Source organism: Tympanuchus pallidicinctus, unplaced genomic scaffold, assembly GCF_026119805.1.
Source record: "Tympanuchus pallidicinctus isolate F22 unplaced genomic scaffold, pur_lepc_1.0 scaffold32, whole genome shotgun sequence".
Lineage (NCBI taxonomy): Eukaryota > Metazoa > Chordata > Aves > Galliformes > Phasianidae > Tympanuchus > Tympanuchus pallidicinctus.
In genome coordinates this window covers 3,161,874-3,181,184 of record NW_026294750.1, presented here as the reverse complement: position 1 = coordinate 3,181,184, position 19,311 = coordinate 3,161,874, and the positions used below count along the sequence as shown (strand labels likewise).

The 19,311-nt window shown below is 44.3% G+C and overlaps 1 protein-coding gene across 2 annotated transcripts; it reads right to left on the bottom strand.

The window, feature by feature from the left end:
• Positions 1–630: 630 nt before the first annotated feature.
• NUCKS1 (nuclear casein kinase and cyclin dependent kinase substrate 1) lies at positions 631–18,591 on the bottom strand. Of its 2 annotated transcripts, none has more exons than XM_052698505.1 (8): positions 18,280–18,591; positions 11,048–11,097; positions 9,934–10,039; positions 7,787–7,842; positions 7,316–7,465; positions 6,940–7,092; positions 6,048–6,194; positions 631–5,521 (listed from the first exon to the last, which is right to left on the bottom strand). In XM_052698505.1, exons 1-8 carry the CDS (start codon positions 18,294–18,296, stop codon positions 5,322–5,324), a joined length of 879 nt encoding a protein of 292 aa, XP_052554465.1. In that variant the 5' UTR covers positions 18,297–18,591; the 3' UTR covers positions 631–5,321. The 2 variants fall into 2 exon arrangements, with proteins under 2 accessions (XP_052554465.1, XP_052554464.1); XM_052698504.1 differs by lacking the exon at positions 18,280–18,591 and adding an exon at positions 12,099–12,551.
• Between the last annotated feature and the right edge of the window lie 720 nt (positions 18,592–19,311).

The window sequence follows — 19,311 nt, the reverse complement described above, 5'->3', positions numbered from 1 at the left end:
TTCTTTGCAGGTACATACAGAGACTGGAATATGTCAAATTAAGTAGCACGAAAGACCATCACACAATTCTACCAATGAATGTTGCACCTATAAATTCACGAACATGGTCAACAGTCATGTTCACTTCAACCCCTTTTAAAAAAAAAAAAAAAAAGAAAAAAAAGAAAAAAAAGTGTTGTTTTTATTTTAAATAAAGCATTAACGTTACATTCAAACAGAACTCCTAGTACCATGCTGTAGAGCTCAGTATTGTCAAGGTATTGCAAAAGTTGCCAACCCTCTCGGGCCCAGCGATGGGAGCCACGTCTGCGCACAGCCCAACCGTGGGGCAGCTGCCCCTTTTTTCTGGCCACTCTTGACATTAAAAAAAAATATATATATATATTAAAAGGGATAAGGAGGGTTAACTGCAAAGAGCCTGATTTTTAGAAAAGCTCAACATGGGACTGCAAATACTCAGAACAAGTATTTGTTGCATACCATACAACGATGCTTCGCTGAAAGCCAAAGGCCCGAGGCCCTACCTGGAGTCTCTTCCTTCTCTACCTTCAGAGCCATTATTCAGGGTTTGCTGTGACATGATGTTCATGGTTAAACAAAAGAAAGTCACGTAGCTCTTATTTACAAGTGTTTTGTTTTTTTTTTTGTTAACAATTGCTTCTGCAGGAAAAAAAAAACAAAAAAAAAGAAGGTAAAACTCACAAATCTTCAGAACACAAAGGGAAGAAAAGATGTCAGACGCTCCCATGCGCGCACTCACACTCGCGCACTCACACACCAAATACTTCAGGGGCTTTTACACACATTATTCTGGCTTCAGTTGAGTATTTCTCCATCCCACCCGCTACCCCTCCCAAAATATATATATAAAAAACCCTTGCCCCAATATACAAAGCATATGCACAACGGTGTTTTGCAGTCACACTGAGCATGCTCAGACCGATGGACCCATTCGACTCACTGCAGCTGGAGGGGGCAGGCAGTTGTTTCCCATAGTGGTTGATGCAGAGTCAGCACGTAAGTGAGAACTTAGAAACGTTTTTGTTTTGTTTTTCATACAAAGAGTTCAATGAAAAGACATTCGGATGCCAGTCTGCCACTGACATGGGAAGTCTAAGATGAGGATATGCTCAATCTGGGGACTCCAAAGGACACTGCCACCTTTCGGAGCTCTCCTATTCCTCAGCATTTTGATCACAACAGCTTCGTCGCCCAGTTCCACGCACATCATTTGTATTTAAACCTCCCCAAACTATAGGAAAATAGTCAAAGCTCAGGGAAAATTCTCTATTTGATCATATACATATAGAATATAGAATTTCCACATATAGATGGGACCCCACCCACCCCCCCAAACTTAATGCATCCTATATGCCAGCAACCATCTTGTGACAGTGTCCCTTTACACAGCTATCTGCTTGCATTTTTCATATCCTGCCTCCCCCAACAGATGAATTTCCACTTCTCAAATACTTAAACTCATGGATCAGTTTGTGGTTTTCAAGAACCATGTGTTCAACAATATGATCTGTTATAAAAATAAACACTTCACAAACAAATTACATAAAGCAAAGCACCAGTTTCTACAGCTCAAAAGCTTCCAGCATGTTACAGTTTGCTTCCCTCCCTCCTTAACCTGGGTGCCTCAGTGTCTATTGTACCTTTGTGACCATCAACAGCGGAGGGGGAAAAAAAAAGAACAAAAAAAAAAGAAAAAGAAATTCAAGTGCATTTTCTGCTGCTGCCCTGGTAGTTCATCACCTGCAGATGCAGCTGTGTGGTGGCACAGGAGCTGAGCACGTTCAGAGCCATTAGTGGCTTTCAGGTAAGGCGTGCTCTGCTTTTCCCTCCCCATGCACTCCTTTGCTTTGCTGAAGTTAACACAACAGAACTACAAGTTTCTTGGCTGCCATATTTCTAAGTGCTCTCACCCACAAGCCATTCTGAAACTCATCTAACTTGACACGTTTGGTGCTCGCTTGCTGATCAAATACAAACTGGAACAAGTAATCTTTAGGATGAAATTCCAACCGCAATTGCAAATCTTTACTGATCAAGCCTGGTGGCCGGTTAAAGACAGCATTCTTTGCATACAAATGTAAAACACAATGTACAGAGGGATGCAGAATAGAAATTAATAACAAACCTTTAAGTGTGAGAGCAGGGCAGGGCACCAGATTGACTGAACTTTGGAATAAACCTGTTTATCTCTCTGCAAACGCTCCACAACTACAGCTGTTTAACAGAAGACAATCTTTTCAAAGCTTTCTTCTGTGAATGAAGCTTTCTGCTCCTTGGAGGACTATTCACGGCTCTAGAGAAAGGCTTTTTTTTTTTTAAACAGCTTTTCCTTCCAGAATGCTTAAAACACAGATTAATTTAGGAGGACGTTTTAAAACTTAACTCTGCTGCAATTGAAAAGCGCGTCCTAGAAAGAAAAGTTATGTATTAACCTTCACCATTTTCTTCAATCTGTAAAAATGTAAACTGTGGTATTTCTAACAGGTGACCAAGAGACCATTGGGGCGTAGTGTCTGCACAAACCAGCACGACAGTAAGGCTATAGGAAATGTTACAAAATCCCAGTAGTAGCACAGGATTTACATAGTGTTTGGGTTGTGACACAAACTCAAAGATAGCATCATGCAGCCTGTGACAGCCATGAGAGATGAGCATACGAGAAAACAGAACACTTTTACAAGAGAAAGGGCCAAAATCACCAGGCATAAAATAATCTGCAGTCCAAAACCTGAACTGAAAACAACGGAAATGCATCTTTCACTTAACTTAACCGTGTTAGGAAAACTAAAAAAGAACACAAATATTTATCTTAAGTGGAACTTACAAAATACACTCTTAAGAAATAAATCTGGTCTAGCAGGTAAAGAAATAGCTGTGTGATTAGATCAACTAGAGGGATTCTACATTTATGTGATCCTTGTATGCTTTAATACCAAAAAATAAATCAAGACCATAAAGAGATTAGAATAACTTGAAACACAGTCTTGTCTGAAGGGGGAAAAACTTCGTGGGCCAGACACTAAGGAAAGTACATACTACCCCCAAAATATCAGTCCAAGCATCATTTGAAGTTTGGCCGTTTATTTTCCTGTGTTACCCAAGAAATGCTGAGCTAGGAGGGCAGGGGATGCAAGAGGCTCTGTCCTCCCAGAAGATGGGAAAAGTTGGTGAGGAGGAAAGGGGAGCACGTTCGCTTCTTTTCAAAGACTGATACTTGACTCCAGCCTTAAGCTGCTCTGCAAAACTAAACCAGGTAAAAAAAAAAAAAGATTTACAATGGAAACACTGATCATCTTTATTGTAACGGCAACAGTAGTTTCATTATAGTAAAGAACGTTAGAGAACTTCAAATTTTAAGCCAAGGTAAAGTAATTTACCAGCCTCAATAAAACCCATGGCTGTGAATCACACAAGACAAGCACTTGGCCGTTAAATTAATGTTCCATTCTGTGGTTTAGGCTCCACACTGTGCTCAGAATCTTCGGGCTCCCTCTGCCATTCAGCCAAGTGTCCTTCCTGGTCATATTAGTGTATCACATCTAAAAGCTCTCTGAAGTCCAAACAGGATTAAAAATCTGGTAGCACGTGCACCAGAAATCCGACTAGTTAGCTGCCTTATGTTACCTTCAAGAGGCTGGTTACAAAATATGTACTTCAGTGACAAAAAAAAAAGGAGATGCAAAGCTTGTCAGCTGTAAGGTAACTGTGAGCAACGTACAAAAGCACAAAGGGTCTAAGGAAAAAAAAGAAAGAAAAAGGCAGATCCAGTTTTTAATATTTCCACCAACAAACATGGCAGCAATCTCTGCATCAGGGTTTGAAAACCAAGGCTTGTGTACTTCAATTAAGTTTAAAAAAAAAAAAGGATATGGCTGCTTTGATAAAAACACATTAAAATGCCACTACACACACCTCAAGTATCTCCTTTAGAGGGACATCCTGCTTTTGTTATAGAACCATAGCCCTGCTACACTGTTTTCAAACTTCATTTCCTCTCAGCTTCATCCTTTAACTCTGTTCCCTACTCCATGCTTCCTAGGCTTAAGGAACAGAATGACGACCAACAGAGGCAGACATGTCAGCGTGGGAGCAGAGCGAATAAATCCTCCCATGCTGCAGTAGGGAGGATGAAGAAATGGAAGTGGTACTGGGGTGATGTTCACTATTGATGGAAGTCTGCTGTCCAACACTGTAGCTGGAGAGGCTTAGACATGATTACACAGCCTTCTGAGGACAGATGGAGGGAGAGAAGAGAAGCACTTAAGCGTGACTCATGGGATCCGAGACTGACCAGAGCATTACAGGAATCCTTTGCTTCACATTGATAAAAGGACACCCCTCACCCCAAAAGACACACACACAAAAAAAATCTACTTCTAGAATGTCCACCATTTTTTTTTCCCTTGGAACTTTAAAGAAAGTGTCCACAACGTCAACTGGAAAGCAGAGCTTTAAAACTTTTCAAATCTCTCTTCCCTATTCTGCCCATCTATAGCCGACCTTGGAAGAAGTCAAACAGAATTAGTGGATGTGAGCAGCTTCTAGGTTGTGTGTCTGAAATAGCATAGAATGAACCGAGATCTGCCTGAGCAGAAGAGCATTCTATCCAGGAAAGATGAAAGATCTTGCATCCTAACTGGAGGATGTTTCCAGATAAAAGACAGTGGACCCCCTATAAGTCTCTTGATTGCTTTCCATTAAAAAGTTGCATGAATCCAAGAAACACAGGCTTCCTCCCCGTGTTTCTGCAGTTTATATATATATTTTTCTTTTTCTGAGAGAAGGAACTTCTATTGAGAAAAGTCTATTAAAGCAGGGTTGGTTTGATGGTTTGTTTTTTTAACCACGTATTCAAACACAGAATTATAGTTTTGAACAACTCTTACCAGCACTGGGAAATCTATTCTACTCAGTGATTTGTAAGTGTGGTTTCCATTTATCAGTCCCAAACCTTATTGCTTCACAACTGCAGTATCCCTTGGAAAAAAAAATATATATATTCAAATGGTCTGTTAATTTGTCTCAAATGGCTTTTGGATTTGGAGGGGGAGGGAGAACGGAATGGCCAACACAGAACAGTGACTTCAAAATATTACTGTATGAGGGTTTCCTCTTATTAAAAAAAGGATACACTGTATTAAACAGCTGAAAGTAAAGACAGCATTCAAAGCCCATGAGTCAAGCCACAGCCAAAACCGTGTTCTACCCCTAAGTATGTTTTCTTTTTCCTTTTTTCTCTCTTTTTTTTTTTTTTTCTTTTTTTTTTTTCTTTTTTAAACAAAGATATCCTCAACTGCCATTTAATCTTCACCAGAGGGTGCTTCCTCTTCAGATCCCTCATCCCCTGACTTCTCTGGTGGAGGGCTGGCTGATTTTTTCTTTTCTGGAGGACTTTCAGGCTCTTCATCCTCTTCTTTGGGGGATGGGGTCTTTTCTTTTGTTGTCTTGGAAGCTGTGGGGCGGCCTGCCTTCCCTTTGCCTTTCACTGGACTGGGAGTCACTGGAAAAAGAAAAAGCTTACACAAGTTATTGTCAGCTACCAAAACAAGAAAGTGACAAGCCTTTGTACAAACAGGATTTAAAGACACTGCAGTAGCAGGTCTCACTCTGCTCTGACCATGGCGTTACATTCGTTCCACAGTACTGAAGTTGAACTGAATGAGGACTGCCAGCTCCTCCACCCTTAATGACCAAGAATCCCAAACAAAGCCACAAATTACATTAATTGGACATGAGATGCAGAATGTCAGACTGCAACATACCAGCAGATGTTCACAATCAACACAGGTTTTGTCAGCGATACATAAATACTAATTCAATCTCTTTATTAAGTAAGAATTCAAGACATCATCATTTCACTGTGTTACTTTAAATCATGATAAGTGACTGCTTACAAGAAACAGCCCTTCAACATAATAAAGTAATGCCTACTGGCCCCAAACCTTCTGTTCAGTCTTCAATAAATAAGCACTAAAAAACAAAGTACTAGTCTCTAAATTGAATTGCACAGTTCTGCACAGACTCACCTGTAGCCTTTAGCCTGGGCTTTGGCATCTTCTTTTCTTTCCTCTCTGGCTTGGACTTCTTGGAGGCCTTTTTATTTTTCTTTTTTGAACTGCCATAGTCACTATCATCATCATCTTCCATGAGAAAATCCTCATCGCTTCCTGAATCTTTTGAAACAACAACAAAATTAAGTTCTTGAAGACAAGGAGAAGAAGCAAAAAAAACACCCAGCAAGTTAAACAGAGAAGTCAGAAAACTAAAGATGCTGTGACCTTATGAGCTTCCAGCTGCCTGCTGTGCTAGGGAAACGTGGCAGAAGATTTCACAGTAGTAGGGATAAAATATGACAGAACAGGGGGCCTTTTTCAGAACCTCGAAATATGATCCATCCTAAGGAATCCATTAAGAAACGCATTTGTGATGATAACCTTACACCCTTCTGAAATCACATCTGCATCCACTATTTCAAAAAACTTACTGTGGTTCATCACTGGTTGAATTCATCTCCCCTTGTGAAACTAACTGCCCTAACTTTGATCAATCAAGGATAAAGTATTTTTCCCATCAGCTGAAAAGCAGCAGCAACGCCTCAAAACTGATGGAGGTAACAAGAAGCAGCAAGAAACATTAAGAAAATTTCAGTGCTCCTCAAGTGCTGCTTATAAAGAATTCCTCAGAATTCCTGCAAACTTAGAACAAAATTTTTAAATGTCAAAAATTGACAGTCTGACAGACAGGTACTCATTAATGAGTAAGCACCAAAAAGAATAACTTACATCTTTATTGTCAAGTCAAAAAGGAAACTGCTCCTTCTTCTATTCAGCCAGACCCGTCAGCCTACATCTGGTGCTGCTGCCCATATGACCAGGGCTTAAACTTTTTATGACTGTCAGTACAATCCCATCTACTCACTCTCTTGGAACTGTGCCTCATCGTCCTCTTGTTCTTCCTCCTCACTACCCACATCATCCATAAGCATCTCTCGTTGTTTGGAAGCTGCTTTGGATGCTGCCTGTCTCTGCTGACGCACGTTTTTGTGGTCTTCTTTCTCATCCTCACTGTCCTCTGCAGCACAAAGTCATCGTGTTATAATGAAGACAGAAAATACTGGCCAGCACATCTTCATCAGCCAGCGAGTGGACAGACAAAAGTCCACTTTATAGAACAGTGTAAGGAGTAAGTGCATACACAGCACAGAACTACTGCAATGCAATACAGGAACAAATACATCAATTTTCATACTTGCTGAACAAGAAAATTAGAATTATTATTGCAATTGTTTCTTTACCTGCAGGCCTTTTCCTGGATTTAGAGGCTCTCTTATTCTTATCTGGTTTGGCCTTCTTTCCTTTTTTGCTTTTTTGAGAGCTCTCATAGTCACTGTCAGCTTTGCCATCATCTGCTCCTAAGTCATCATCTTCACTGCCAAAATCTTCATCTGGAAGGAAAAAGTGAGAATATTAAGCTTCCTCTGTGATCGTGGAACAGAGGAGAATCCGAGGGAGGAGACGAGCATCCACCTCTCTACCTGTGAGGACAATCTACAGCAGCATCACATTACACAAAATCTGCTGCCCCCAACCAGGGCTGGAAGTAACAAGCAGCAGAGGCAGCATCCAGCTTAAGATAAACGTGTCAGGAAAGTGCATGCTTCTCTAAACAGAAGAGCTTCTCCTGTGTGACAGATCTCACTCCTGGAACATTCTTACAGACTGGCCTTTATTTGGAAGGTAATTATCAGTGCAGCATGGTTAGTTACCTGCTGAGTGCGAATCATCTTTCTTAGTCTTCACATCTTTTTCCTCTGAATCCTCACTGAAAAGGAGGGAAAGATTGCTTAACTCCTATTTCACTCATTTGCTATATGGAAAATAACAATTTTCAGAGAGCAGATTGATTTCTAGGCCAAGAATACCCACTTTTCCTGAACATTACATTATACTTTAGCATTACTCAGAAGCACACGAAGTTATGGTTGGAAAGAAAGTTCAAGCTCTGTACCACGTAGTGCCAAGGAAACCAACCAGGATATAAGGGTAAGGTAACCATGCATTTTTCTCCAGAGACTACTAATAATCCAGATGTCTCCCATCTTACAGTTAGGATTTTGAAGTTATATGTGCTAATACAAGGTCAAATCTATTAAAAGGAATATAGTTTTATCCTGACTATATGTATAATGAAGTCCCTTCTCTTTTTCTCACTGTTTTCTTTCACTCTGTCTCACCAGTTAACTACAACACATTTGGTCTGCAGGCTCCCAGTCTGATCTCTGACAGACTTTCACCTCCCCTTACAGTGGTTTCAGTCCTCATTAGAGCCTGTCCCATCAAGTAGGTACTACTGCTTCTGCACCCAAATCCCTACCACTTGTCACCTTGACTGCCCAGGTTTGGCAGTAGGAGCTAACACAGCATTGCTCAAGAACTTCCACAGTTCAGACAACATGTTACCCTGCAGTCCCTCAGGCCCATTTGATTTCAGCCTGATGGACAACTGTGGATTTGAAAGCAATACGTGCATTTGTTTCACATCCAGACTCCGTGCAATGCTTGTAACACAAACAGGAGTGTTCTTACATACTTAAATATCACTTTAGTTAATAGGACACTGTGGTCAACACTATTTAGTTGCTCTGGGAGCTCCCTAGCCCAGTTTCTTTATATAACATCTTATCTACCTCAGATCTTTATTTCAGGTGTTATCTAGAAGTTTGACCTCGAGAATTTCTTTAAGCATTGCACGAGCAGAACAAACACACCGGTCTAAGCAAACTGCAGCAACCTGCCAAGCAACAGATGAACTACACTGGGCCACAATTAATGCAGTTAGATACCTGAAGTATTTGAATAACATCACTTCTGCATTAAATGTTTACCCATTGTTCATGTCAAAACAGTGCAAAACAAGTCAAGAGCAACAGCAGGAAATGATTGCTTGGGTTTTCTTTCCTGAAACCATTTCAAGACATGAAAACATGAAGTTCATATCTTTGGGAAAATTAAAAGCCACGGTGAAAATGGCCTCACCCTCTCAGTTTATAACAGTAAGTAAAAACGTTCCCTCATGCCTACATTCAGCTTCCACCTTATAGCACAGGAACATGAAGGGAGAGAGAGATGGAGAGAAACATCTGAAGCATACCTTGTGGTAAGTTAGCTATATTCCACCAAACAATGCAAGACAGTTAAGAGATAACCAGCTGGCAGAATCTCCGTCCCTGAAAGCAGTCAATTCATTTAATAGGTCTCTTTTCATCACGTTTCTCACAGCAACCATTTGCTGATCACAGCTATTGTCAATGCAAGATACCCTCACTCTACAGGAAGGACTTCCACTGTTAGCAGGGAATCATTCAGAATGCAGACATTTCACATTGCCACAGCAATTCAGTTACCAGAACAAGTTACTCAGTTTCTGAATTAGACAAAATAGGAAGTGAAAAAATAACAAAGAGCTGCAAAACTGACAAGTGGCCCCTACCACTGCAGTCACTGTACCTGCCCTATTTAATCTTCAACCACATAAATGCTCTGAGCACACCAAAGAAACACAGAGAATGAAAGGCACCCAGCCACCAACTTACCTGGAGATAATTGCACCAGCTGCCAATCTTTGTAACTCGTATCAAGTTCCTTGCCATTCCAACTGGATAGCTCTGGAAGGCTATTTTAATGCCAAAGTGCTAGTGACAAGTATTTTACACATGATTTCCCTGCCAACTTCAATAAAAAAGAACCACCTCAATGTCCAAGCTGGTTAGGAAAGCTTTGTGATTGAGAGCTCTGTGTCCCACACTGCACGTTTTGAATTCCACTTACAATCATTGCTCTCAGAAGATACAGCTCCCCACACACAGGACAAGGTTTGAAGACACGTTCTTAACAGATGAAGAGCTTCTTTTACCTGTCTTCCTGAGAATTCTTCCCGGATCTCCTCTTATTTTTAGCCTCGCGGGGAGATGAGCGGATTTTCTTGGATGGGGGACCTGAATCTCTCCCATAATCTTCATCTAGATGGGACAAAATGGTTTTGAATCAAACTCCTCCTTCCCAGCAAAATGACCTCCTCAGCCAGCTGAAACTGACCATTTCAAGCATATAAAAAGTAGCTCTTAAAGAAGATAAAACCCCAAAGTTACAAAGAAAGCTTTACAGAAGTGAAGTCCTGCCTTCAGCTGCTGATTTACCTTTTCTTCTGCCAACAGCACCATAACAGCACTGCACACAACCAAATCTGAAACAGAAGTGTTGGGAAACACACAAAATGCTTCAGAAGAAAAAGGGGCATCTTAACTTCACAGCTCATTAGGAACACAAACCATCATGGAAACCTATTAGAGGTTAACATCCATTCATATATTCGTATGCTTTTAACAGCAACAACTTTATTTACTGCCCTATGATGGAAACAGGGCGTTACACAATACCTTACACAATACAACAGGGCATATTTGTTTCCAATAATTACCAGTGTAACCACCCTTAGGAAACAGTAGCAGTGCATCTATTTTCTAAGAACACAAAACATATTCCATATGGCAGCCAGAAATATTTCATTAATTCTGACAGAATATGCTAAGATTCTTTATTTATTTTTTTTTTTTTAGGTGCAATTCACAACTATGCCCAACATGATGGGATTAACTGAAGCCCACTAAAATAAATTGAAAACACATTTAACTATAGGAAAAAAAAAAAGCAGCACCAGGGTTGTTGGTTTTTTTTTTTGCCACAGAACATAACAGAGCAGGGAAGATGGTTGCTGCCAACAGCCTGAAGGCACTACAACAATACAAGCATTAAATAACAAGATTTCTATCACCATTGTTTGTTTAATACAAAACATATGAGAACCATTATATTTTCAAATGCTCATTAACAGTTCAGAGGCTGCAGACTAGAAACTCCCCAGAATTTAGGTTAAAGATGTGACTGCAAGCAACGTAATTAATATGCAAAGCCTTAAATGAACCCCTGTAGCCCAAGGATATGATATTGTTAAGAACAAAGTCATTTACCAGCATCATCTGATTCCTGAAACTGGGAGTAATCGACCACCTTCCTGTTCCTGTTAGAAAGGAGGGGGGGGGAAAAAATAAGTCAGTCAGCAGTTCAACAATCTGAGAGACACAAAAGCTTTATTTCAGTGACAAGAAAGTGCCACGCTCTTATTCCCAGCACAGGGTTTGTAGACCAACAAACATCCCGAGAGGTCCTGCACAAATAAGCCACCTAGGGCTTGGTGGTCCCAGCAGAAAACATGGCACGTCTGAGCATTTTCCTAAGGCTGAATTCTAGCCTCAGAATTCCAAGGTGCTTTTTGATAAGCTGTGCTCCCTGATGGCTCACGGCTGCTGTGACAAGAAGCCACCAAACGCCGTGTGCTGCAGCTCTTTCATTAGTCAATCTACACACAGCATTTACAGCCACAGTTGTAAAAGCACCGTTTAAAGGCAGAGTCCACATCCAAAGATTAAACATGCATTTGAAGAACGCATCGATCTGAGGTTTCTTAAGGCAGAGCTCCCACTAACTCTGTTTCAAAGCTGTGATGTTTCGGATTCTGGATTAAGAACAAAAAAACAAATGCAAGTAAAGGAATGCTGGCAACTTATTAAATATTTGTTGGATATCAGAAGTGCTTCGTAGCAAGGGAGCCTTGCTGAAATAAACCAAAGTTTTCAACAGGTGCCAGTGCACAGGTGAGGCAGCATTAAACACCACTTGTAACACAGCACTGCACACAAAGCCTCCCTGCTTTTTATTCCAGTGCTACAGTTGTGGGTTTTCTGCAGTCAATGAAATCTGAGCAAAGTTACTGGAATGCTTTTCAGAATGACTTGAAAAGGAAAGGGTTTATTCTCCTTGTCACATGGAAAGTGAACTAAAAAAAAAAAGATCACTTAATTACTTGCATTTTTTTTTACTCTTGAAGAAAAATCTTAACATTATACTTCTCGAAATGGTTTAAACCATTCATTTCTGTCAATTGACTCTCACAATTGATTAAATAATGCTTTGGGGAAAGAGCACTAAAATCTTCTCAAAGCTCCTAATAGCACAAATTACCTGTTTCCAAGCTGCTCTTTTTCAGATCCCAGCTCCTCACAGCTCAATATAACCACGCTTGCTCTCATACCTTCTCCTTGAGCTGCTCCTGTTCCCACGTGTTCTCTAACACCTGCAGCTCACTGCTGCCTTTTGGCTGCCCTGTCAATCAGTTACTCTGATGCTCTAATTAATATGTATGGCAGCCCTAACAACGATTAAAGCTGTTCCCAAACGGAACATTAGCAAAGGCCCTGCATGCATTTTACCCTACCTGCATTTCTGAGCAGCACGTGAGCACGGACCAATTCCATCCTTACTTCATCAGCACCTTCCCTGCTCTCTAACCAGCTGCGAGTCGTGCAGTACTGAGTGTCCTTAACACAGCAACCACAACAGCCCAGGACAGACAGAATTAGGCAACTGCAGAAGCAGAGGCCACCAATGCCTCCATCACAGACCTGAGGACCCAACACAAATCCCTCCAGCATATGAAGCACCCTGCCTTCACCCTGCCCTTCTCCTGAGCTGCAAGGACTGCTGGATTTCACGTTCACTTCCCAGAACTGAACTGCATTTTGGTCAGTGTCACACATGGTTGATAAAATTGCCCCGCTGAACGTCCCAAGAGCTCCAGCACTGCGTTCTGGTTGTCAATCTGACACCCATTCTAAGCATTCCTCCTGTCCAAGTACCTCTATTTGTGACCTATAGCAGAGCAGCAGCTTTCCAACAGAGGAAGCAGCATAATTACTTTATTTCAAGCCTACTCAAAGCCTCTTAAAGCTCCAACAACAATAAAAAACAAACCAACACAGGCAACAAAAGAAAGCAAGACTAGTCATCAGATTTCTACAGGTTGAATCCCATCCAAGCTTCGGGGTAAACGTGAGTACAAAGTACAACTGCAATGCCTGCAGAGCACAGCCAGCCCTAACAGCACCATGCCCACTCAGGAATACTATACCAGCAAGGTCTGCACCACACAACTCAACCTCCTGGTCCAAGAGGAGGTCAGATCATAGGATCACAGAATGGCCTTGCTTGAAAAGGACCACAGCGTTCATCTCGTCCTCACGGAGACTCCTGCCCACGCGTGGGAAGCCAAGTTTATTCTGGTAAGCATGTGAAGAGCGATGAAGTTGCCAAGTGAGCTGTTTGATTTGCTTTAAGTTTGAGGTATTATGCTTTTCTCAATAAGCATAAACAGGGAAAAGGAGGTAGTGCTGCTGGATATTCAGTTCTAGCAGCTTTGTAACCAGGGGCTTCAAACATCACTTAACTAACAAACGAGATGGAAACTGCAATCTTGCCACCTCACAGTGAGTTGGTCACACACAGCTCACCTTGCTTAGTTCAGTTCAGGCCCACACTGAATCACATCTTTAATAGAAAACAACAAGCAAAAGGATATAAATGGTCAATGTCCTTTCTCTACATACTGCACATGATGTGTTTTTAGTCAGAAAGTACATTCTGCTATTTTCTTATTATCTGCCCTGCAGGACTAGGGATATTTGGCATCATTAAAGAATCACTATGGCAGAAGCAAACAAGAACAAAACAGCATCTGTACTGATATTACCTGAACTTGAAAGACGACCCAGCAGAACCAAAAGAAGCTCACGAGCAGCAACAAAACCAACTGCTCTCCCATTTGCTGTTCTTCTCACTCCACACTCATCACTCACCTCCCATTTATCCTCATATTTTTCTTCAAAACCATCAGCAGTGACTGCATGTTTGCAAAGACTGCATCTTCCACTGCACTGATGTGATAAAGTCAGGGAACTTCATTGGAGATGAGAAAGCAAACAACCCAAACCCACCAAATTGCAAGCAAACATACAAAAAATACACTGTTAAACTCAGACTGAGCATAAGAAGACAGACCAAAAGACATCTGGGACAGATGTTGTTCAATCTGGTTTAAAACAGACCATGAAATTGTAAGATAACTTCTTTGCTCTTACAGCTTAATATTAAAGTGTACATACGAGAGCGAGCTGGGGGAGGAAAGGCACAGAGAAAGCCCTGAGAGCTGAAGTTTCTCGTGGCAGCTGTCAGTTCTGCATTTCTGGAATGAAGATCAACCCAGAAGCACAACGGCACATGGCATTAAAAGCTCTCCAGTGATTTCATAAGAACTCAGAACTGCACAGCAGAGTTCTGACAACTCGTACTTGAAGCGTATCAGAATCCAGTTCCAACATGATGGAAAACAACATCAGTATTTAAAAGGATCACTGAACACCCACACGACTGAACACAGGCTGTGTAACAGCATCGCATCTCCAGCTAACGCTGCTCTCCAACAGCAGCACTCTGGAGTTGCCTTGTCAGCACACAAAATAACGAGGAGTCAGAATACTTCTGGTTCTCTAAGGAAATGTTTAAATCCTCCTGTATTTCCACAGGCACTACAGATGAAGTCCAAGATTAAAAAAATACATACACTGCCACTGGAAAGCCCAGCTAAGAGTCTTCAGAAAGCTCATAGCTGCCTCATCTTGCAAGCAAGAGGAATGTTTAGGTCAAGCAATTATCAGCAGAAATAACAGCCTACTTTCTTATACAACTTGGGAAGTAAAATGAAGGAGAGGTGAAGCGGTTGCTGATGGCTTTGTTTTAAATTATGGCATGGAATTAAATAAACATCCAACAAAGCTTCTGTGAAGAGGCATAGCCTGCCTTCAGCCCATGCCTGGCACACGCAGGGTCAGTTTCAACTGCAGGTTCTCATTCCAGTGGGCAGAGCTGCCCTGCTTGGATGGCAATGTGTCAGCAGTAAATACTATCACCAACAGCACCACTTCTGTGCCTTCTTACAGAGACACGAGAGATGGGTAGGAAATATTCTTAGGGGCACAGCTGTACTGAGGCAAGGCTCACTGACCAGAGGGTCCCAATTAAAGGGGTCATTATTTGGGTCTGGGCTTGATGCAACTCCAAACATCAGGAAGACTGGGCACAGCTGATGGCATCTGCAGGATTTTTAGGGATACACAACCTGAAACCCAACAAAACAATGAAATGGTTGATGAGGCTGCAGTTTTATCAGCCTTGTGCCTGCCCTCCTTTTGATATAAATGAGAAGATGCTATAATGCAATATAGAAACGTTCTAAAAGCAAACGAAAAAACACAAGATAGCAGAAGCCTGTTCTGCAACAAATGCTGCAGAGTAAAAATCAAGTTACCAGGAATGCTACCTTGCTTCTTGTTTCTCACCACACCGCAAGTCTTCAGAGCAACTGACTTGTTTTTCTACCTATCCAGAAACTATCTTTATCTTGCTCATCTCTGGACACTGCCACACAGATTACTCCAATTAATTGCCACTGCCCAAGGCATTTTCTGCTCCCCCATGCAAGTTATCCAGAATCCCTTCCACTTCACACTGTTCAGGTGCAATGCTAGCAACAAGACAACTGATATCTAATAAATGCTTTTTTTCCTTCCTGCAACACTATTGCCAACACAGGACTGGAAGTTGCTAATGAAGAAGAGCTAAGTATGTAAAGCCATAAAGCCTTGAGACACCGATAGATCTATTTGTAACTGCCTTGAATCTCCAAGCAAATCCACCAACCACGCTGGGATTTCGGTGCTTGCCCACAGCTTTCCATCTTGCAACGCCTGCAGGAATGAAGCAGCAGCAAGTGAAAGTGACCACTGTGCAGCAGAACGTGGGAGCTGATGCAGGATTTCATTAATTAGCCACGCGAGGGAAAGGTTCACTAATTGTAGCTTCCTTTAGTTTTCACTGTTTGCCATCTTCTAACAATAGTGCAGATACCATCATCAGCCACCCGGGAGTCGTCTAATTGCACAGAAAGGATTTGGCTCTGAATTAACAAGCATGAAACCTGTAAACACGTGGGCTTTATTACTACTTAACAACTACAAGAAACTGAATTCAACAACCAGACTCAGTTTTAAGGCAGCCTTCTACTGACAAGCAGAAACTGGGGATATCTGCTGGGTCTTACAAAGTTCACTGTTTGAGGTATGTATACATGCCATAGAAAACCAGCAAACATCACCAGTGAATTAAAAAACATCACCACATCCGATTCTGATGAGGAACTTCTCACCAGAATTCCACATCACCAACAATAAGACATCCAGAAGCTGTAATCTCCAAAGGTTTAGGATTTGAATCCATGGTGAGAGTTCTCCACCTACTCCCAAGCACAGCAGTGCAACAGACTGGCCAAGTTCAGCCCTGAGAGAGCTACAAACACAGCTGGGCAGCAGCTTGCTCCACCTCGTGCTGGCACGTGCCAAAGGGTGCTGAGCTACTAACAGCATGCTGGACTTTGGCACTGAGCTCTGCTGCACAGCAGTGCCTGTCAACTGCAAGACAGGTCGAGTCTTTTGCAACACTGCATGATTTTATGGATTTTGGTTTGTTTGTTTGTTTTTTGTTCTGGTTTATGAAAGGTTTCTTACAAAGGTTCCAGATACCAGAAGCCTTGAGAACTGAGTTGTTAAAGACACTCTTTCCTAATCTGCAGCAAAACTCCAGTGCTGGCAAGTAAATCAGCAGCAGAACACACACAGAGCAGCACAGTCACATCAGCACTATTCCAGGACACAAACACTGCCAGTCAAATTCAGACCACGAGTCCATTTACCCCAACAGCCTGTCTCACAAAAAGCCAGAAGCTGATGGAGCAGAGCAAGGTGTTCACTCTGCTCACCACCTCTCAGACCTGAGGCCATTCCTGAGCTCTGTCCCCCTTCCTTTTGCAGGCAGCCACACGATGCTGACCCAACAGACAAACCAACCAGCTGTGACAACAACTGTTCCACGGATCAGTGTGACAAACATCCTGATTTCATGCTGTATTTCCACTCTTTTTTTGTTTTGTAAACTCTGACATGTTAGGGACATGAAATAGAAAAGGTAACACCTATAAGTTTGCATGTATAGTTTATGGCCTGGATTTACAAAACCATTGAATGCTTTGGTTGGAAGGGACCTTTAAGGTGATCCAGCTCTAGCCCCCCATACAAAATAAATCTTAGAACTGCCATAAATCACATCTTGATTATTCCAAAATAAAATACAGTTGGACTTGATAATCTTAGAGGTGCTTTCCAGCCTATGAGGTTATCCCATGTCACAGAATCATAGAATTACAAGGTTGGAAAGGATCTACAAGATCATCTAGCCCAACTGTCCTCCCATTACCCTTAATATCCTAGATCAGGCTCATAGAATCACAGAATGGCCACAGTTGGAAGGGACCTCAAGGATCACGAAGCTCCAAACCCCTGCCACACACAGGGCCACCCACCTCCCCATTTCATAGCAGCCCAGGCTGCCCAGGGCCCCATCCAACCAGGCCTCCAACACCTCCAGGGATCGACGGGGCATCCACAGCCTCTCTGGGCAGCTGTTCCAGCACTTCACCACTCTCACAGTAAAGAACTTCCCCCTGACATCCAACCTCAATCTTCCCCCACGAGCTAAAAAGTTTAAGTAATAACTGCCGTGCAACCTTGAGAAAAACGAACAGAACATGCAAACAACACACGAACAAACACCTCACCAACAACGACGATTTCAACCACGACAGAAAAACACGGCCAGCAACCTCCTCACCTTCCTAAACCCCACACAAACCTCGCCTAGCGCCAGCACATCCGAACGGCCCGACCCGAGCAGCGCGGGTCGGGCGGGGCTCTGAGAGCGCGGTTCCCGCGGGGGCGGCTCCATACGGCTCCGCCCCCCCCCCAACAACGCGCGTTTCTGCTCCGCTCCCCCGCACGGCTCCCCCATCCCCCCCAGCCCCACACTGCGCTCCGCCGTGCGGAAATGGCGCCGCGCTCCGCAGCCCCACGCGGGTCCGTGCCTGAGGCGCTGCGCTCAGCTCCAGGCAGCGAACGGCGCTCCCTTCTTCTCCCCCCAACCTCCACACACAGAGCGAGGCCTACACAACCCCTGTGTGTAATTACATTTCTGTACGCGATTTTACACCGTAAAGGACGGGTTACACCGACCAGCGGCCCACGCTGCAGCCCGCCCGGCCTCCCCGCCCCCTCCGCCTCGCACAGCTCACAGCCCGGCCTCCCCGCCCCGCCTGCCCGCCTCAGGCCCGGCCCCGCGCTCAGGGCCTACACCGACGGCCTACACACGGCTCCGGGCCTTGAGGAAAGGCGGGAACGCGGCCTCGGCGCCCTCAAGGACTCACCTGACAGGCCTGGACATTTTCCCCGGCGCTTCGGGCCCGGCCCGTTGGAAGCCTCCCGTAGCCGAGGGGGAGGGAAAGGAAAAAAAAATAAACCCCGCAACGGTCGCTCGGTGCCGCCCGTCCCCTCCCCGCAGCGCTGGGCCCGGAGCCTACAGGCCGACGCCTCTCCGCCCAGCTCAGCCCCCTCAGGGCCGCAGCCTCCGGCCCGCGCCCGCCCGCGGGAGGCTCCGCGCTTCCTGTGTGTGGGCCCGGCGCCGCCGCTCCGCCGATCCCCCCCGCAAAATGGTCGCGTTCGCACCGCTGAGAGGATGCGAGCGGGGGGCGGTGCAGCCTAGCTCGCTGGCACCACCTCCCGCCTGGCTCATTGGTTGTGGGAGGAGGCCGACCGCCACTCATTGGTCAGTTCGAACCATCACGGCGGGAAGGCCCCGCCCACTCTCCCCGCGGGGAAGGGGGGTGAGGACGCCCCGCATGCTCAAGCTGCTCTGAGTCACACAGCGGGTTGAAGCGCTGCCGGCAGATTCGCCGCCTGCTCCGCCTCTCCGGGTGCCGCTCCCCCGTGCCTTGCCGCTCACTTATCTTCACGCCTCCGCTTCAGACACCGAGCCCGAATTTTCTCCGGGGCGCAAACGGCTGTGGGGCCCGCGGGGCGCGATCGGCAGATTCGCCGCGCGGGGCCCGGCGTGCCGTTGGAGAAAAAAGGCGGGGAAGCGCCGCGCCGCCCCGCAGCGGCAACCAGAGCCCCGCAGCGCCGCCCCCGCACGGCAGGGCCTGCGCGGCTCCTCTCGCACTGAGGCCCCGCTACCCAGGAGAGCTCGTCCGCACCGCCCGGCTCTGCAGCTTAAGGCCGCGCGGTTAGAGCAGGGAGCGGCCTTTGTCATGTAAGTGTGCCCGCGGGCCGGGCCTCCCGCCGAGGGCTTTACCGAGAGGGAGCCGCAAACGCAGCCCTGCGGGGCTTCGTGGTTAGAAAAGGAGCTGCTTTTCGTTTGTGGAGAAATGAAACCTAACCCACAAAAGACTGGTGGGGTTGGA

Excerpts from the sequence above, each read along its gene's own strand:
- NUCKS1 (XM_052698504.1), bottom strand. The coding sequence starts at position 12,166 with ATGAGAGCAAGCGTGGTTATATTGAGCTGTGAGGAGCTGGGATCTGAA. Across the intron at positions 11,098-12,098 it reads AAAGAGCAGCTTGGAAACAG|GAACAGGAAGGTGGTCGATT; the intron begins GTAATTTGTGCT and ends CCTTTCTAACAG. Across the intron at positions 7,093-7,315 it reads ATCCAGGAAAAGGCCTGCAG|AGGACAGTGAGGATGAGAAA; the intron begins GTAAAGAAACAA and ends TTTGTGCTGCAG.